The sequence below is a fragment of the Eurypyga helias genome, unplaced genomic scaffold (assembly GCF_000690775.1).
Source record: "Eurypyga helias isolate BGI_N326 unplaced genomic scaffold, ASM69077v1 scaffold2668, whole genome shotgun sequence".
Taxonomy (NCBI): Eukaryota; Metazoa; Chordata; class Aves; order Eurypygiformes; family Eurypygidae; genus Eurypyga; species Eurypyga helias.
In genome coordinates this window covers 54186-57833 of record NW_010266171.1, presented here as the reverse complement: position 1 = coordinate 57833, position 3648 = coordinate 54186, and the positions used below count along the sequence as shown (strand labels likewise).

General features: G+C 51.0%; 1 protein-coding gene across 1 annotated transcript in view; it reads right to left on the bottom strand.

Moving 5' to 3' along the window:
* MYO7A (myosin VIIA) overlaps positions 1-3648 on the bottom strand; it is a gene marked incomplete at its 3' end in the record, with an annotated part of 52242 nt that overhangs the window by 33020 nt on the left and 15574 nt on the right. Inside the window, exons 6-9 of the mRNA XM_010156973.1 lie at positions 2988-3130; positions 2778-2891; positions 1300-1453; positions 587-663 (exon numbers count right to left, since the gene is read on the bottom strand). Of these exons, the coding sequence (XP_010155275.1) occupies positions 587-663; positions 1300-1453; positions 2778-2891; positions 2988-3130 (488 nt within the window). The remainder of the gene's footprint in view (positions 1-586; positions 664-1299; positions 1454-2777; positions 2892-2987; positions 3131-3648) is intronic.

Sequence of the window (3648 nt, the reverse complement as noted above, 5' to 3'; positions counted from 1 at the left end):
AGGAATGTAACGTTGCATCCCCTTGACCCCTTTTCATACTTCTGAGATCAAGCCAGGGAAATGTCCACCCCCTAAAGTACACGAAAGCAGCCTGCAGACAGCTGTGGATCACAGCCTGGGATCAGCAGTGCCTATGCAGGTGAGGTGGTGCCCCTGAAGGAGCCCTGTTACCTCCTGGGAAGGCCCCTGAAATATGTTCCAGCTACTGCATTTGGGTGAGGGTCATCTCACCTCATTCCAGATACACACAGTACAGGTGACATCTTTGCCTCAGCTACTGTAATGAACTCTCTTACATCAATAAGGGAAATGCTCTATTTTAGGGACTGAGCTATTTTGGATGAGTTTTTTAGGATGATGTGCCACTGAAGTATCTGTTTCATTCCACTGGCATGAAGGGGAGCTCAGATACTGAACCCAGATGGAGACACCCACCTTCACGCTGCCAGTGCAGGGTAAAATATGGATTATCCAGGCCTCTCCAGCCTAGAGCTGATGGTGTAATGAGACCCTGACTCAGATCAGGCTTAGCCACCACACTGGGAACAAGCCAAAAAGGGGACAGCAACACCACAGAGCCACTGACCTCCAGCAGTGATGCCGCGGTGATTAATGACGCCGACTGAACAACCTCGCAGGCATCCAGGTTGTCATAGGTCCGAGCTGGGGAAGGAAAGGCAGAGGGAAAGCAGTCAGCAAGGGACATGGCTCTACAGAATTTAGATGGGTTGGGGGAAAGGAATTCCATTGCCTCCATCTGATGGCCAGGAAAAATCTGGCCATCAGAAGGGAGAGAAAAGTTCATGCAGCTGCAAAGGACCTGTACTCTTCCCTGCCAGCCATCCTAAATGACTTACAGGGTGAAAACGTTTCTAGCATTTAAGTGCTTTAGGTTTCTGTCTTCCAAAGAGGCTTTTTAAAATCACTCTCATTTCTGATGGCAGGGTGGTTTGATACCTTTACAAAGGCATTTCCAGTCACAAAGGCACTTGTCAAACCCTCCGTTAGTCTTTCCTTGAAAAGCCTGAGTCCACTGAATGGCCTGTGGCCATATTCAACCTCCCTAGATTCAGAAAAGGTGGATGTCACTGAGTATGCTGGAGTCTGGCAGCCCTGCAGAGTGGGCAGGTGGACTTATTCCTCCTTTCTTGTTCTTACACACCACAATAAGCACCTCAGTCCCTGGCATAGCACCATGGCAGGTGGTCTGGATACAGCCCTCTGTCCCCAAGCTTGGCTCCCCTCACCATGCAGAATGAAGAGTGTACTGGACCACTTCCCTGTATTTTGTCCTTCTACCTTCATATTGCAGGTTCCCCATGTGCAGGATGGCAGCCAGCAGCTTGGAGATCTCCCAGTTCTCCGTGTCGGTGAACATAAGGACCTTCATTGCCGAGCGGATGTTGGCGTACTCCTTGCTATCATCTCTGCCATCACAGGTTGTGCAGTTACCCTGGGGAGGCAAAGAGGTAGCACTGTGCACGGGGTAAAGCAGAGACCACCCTAAGCTATCCAGGGTTTCTCCATAAATGAGCAACCATTTTGTTTAAGGGGTGAATAAGCAAAAAGATGATGTTGAATCTGTGAATCTGGCTCTGCCCTTTGGTGTATGCTATGATTTTGTGCTCAGCCTTGAGACCTGCACTTACCCTGCTGTCCCCAGCTACCCTGTGCCTGGCTGCAAACAGCAGAAGGGAAAAAGCATCCTGAGACAGGGATAAAGGGTGAGAAGAAAATGTGCCAGAGGCTCCTGCCAATCCATCTTGAAAGCTGGGTGCCAAACTTGCTGATGATGGGCCAGTCTTAATTACACCTGCTTCTACCAGCTCCTCTGGATTGCAATACTGCTATACAGGGAGTCTGGCTGGAGATTGCTAGCTCTGCCAGATATGTGGGGCAGACACAACTCCATACCTTATGGTGCTGAGAATGCACCATCCAGCCATGCATTCCTCCCTGTCCACCACCGCTGCAAGAGCATTGGGTCATATCTAACGTCCTGGCTATTTCATAGAATCATAGTATCACAGAATGGTTTGAGTTGGAAGGGACCTTAAAGATCATCTAGTTCCAACCCCCCTGCCATGGGCAGGGAGACCTTCCACTAGACAGGTTTCTCCAAGCCTCATCCAGCCTGGCCTTGAACACCTCCAAGAATGGGGCATCCACAGCTTCTCTGGGCAACCTGTCCCAGTGCCTCTCCACCCTCTCTAGGAAGGATTTCTTCCTGATGTCCAATTTCAATTCACCCTCTTCCAATCTTAAATCCATTACCCCTTGTCCTGTCACTCCCTGCCCTTATAAAAAATCCCCCTCCAGCTTTCTTGTCAGCCCCCCCGGGTACTGGAAGGCTGCAATAGGTCTCCCCAGAGCCTTCTCTTCTCCAGGCTGAACAACCCCAACTCTTCTTGTCCCCATAGCAGAGGTGCCCTAGCCCTTGGAGCATCTTTGTGACCTCCTCTGGACTCACTCCAACCAGTTGATTGATTTCCAAACAAGTGGTATGGGCATCAAGCACCAAAACCATCCCAGTGTGTGTCCTGCTACAGGAAAGATGGAAATAACCTGTCTCACACACAAGGGTTAAGGGTTTGCACTAAGACTGTGAAGCTTGCAGTGGTGGGACAAAGAATTCCCACAAAACTTACAGCTAAGGCTCAGGAAGATCAGCAAAGCAGATCTTGGCTGTGGAGGAAACACTTTTTGGTTCTTTCTCCCTTGATAAGAAGCTCCCACCACATCACCCCCACCAAACCTCTGCTTTGCCACACTCTCACCATCGCAAGGTAGTTGTAGTCTGTGGCTTTCCCAAGACCCAGCTTTTTCTTCTGCTCCATCGTCATTCCCCTCAGCATGCAGTAAAACACGTGGTAATTCCTCTCATCCTGGGCCTGTGGTAGAAGAGCAAGCATCAGGTCTGCGAGGAGAACGGCACCGCAAGGTTGACCGAGTGCGCGCTCCCACGCCTTGCAGATACATCGCCTTACCTGCCTGCAGACCCGGGACTTCTCCAGCAGGTACTGCTCAATCTTTGCCCCCTCGATGGCTCCCCTTTTGTTGAAGTGGATGTCGATGTACTTTCCGAATCGGCTGGAGTTGTCGTTACGGATGGTCTTTGCGTTCCCGAAAGCTGTGGAGAAGTGTTGTGGTGGGTTAGAGCGGACACGATGCAGGGAGGGTCATGGATCTTGTCTCATGGGGAAAAAAAAAAAAATCAAAAGAGCAAGTCTGAGAGGGTAAAAAACAGCCCCAAAGCTCTTCGCTTAAGGGCTTTGTTCCCCTGAACAAGAGCCGGCCGTGTGCGCTGGCAGCCCAGAAAGCCAACCGTATCCTGGGCTGTATCAGAAGTGTGGCCAGCAGGTCGAGGGAGGGGATTCTGCCCCTGTACTCTGCTCTGGTGAGACCCCACCTGGAGTGCTGCGTCCAGCTGTGGCTCCCTCAACAGCAGAAGGATATAGACCAGTTGGAACGAGTCCAGAGGAGGCCACGAAGATGATCAGAGGGCTGGAGCACCTCTCCTATGACGAAAGGCTGAGAGAGTTTGGCTTGTTCAGCCTGGAGAAGAGAAGGCTCCGGGGAGACCTTATTGCAGCCTGTCAGTACCTGAAGGGGCTACAATGAAGCTGTGGGGGGCTTTTTACAAGTGCG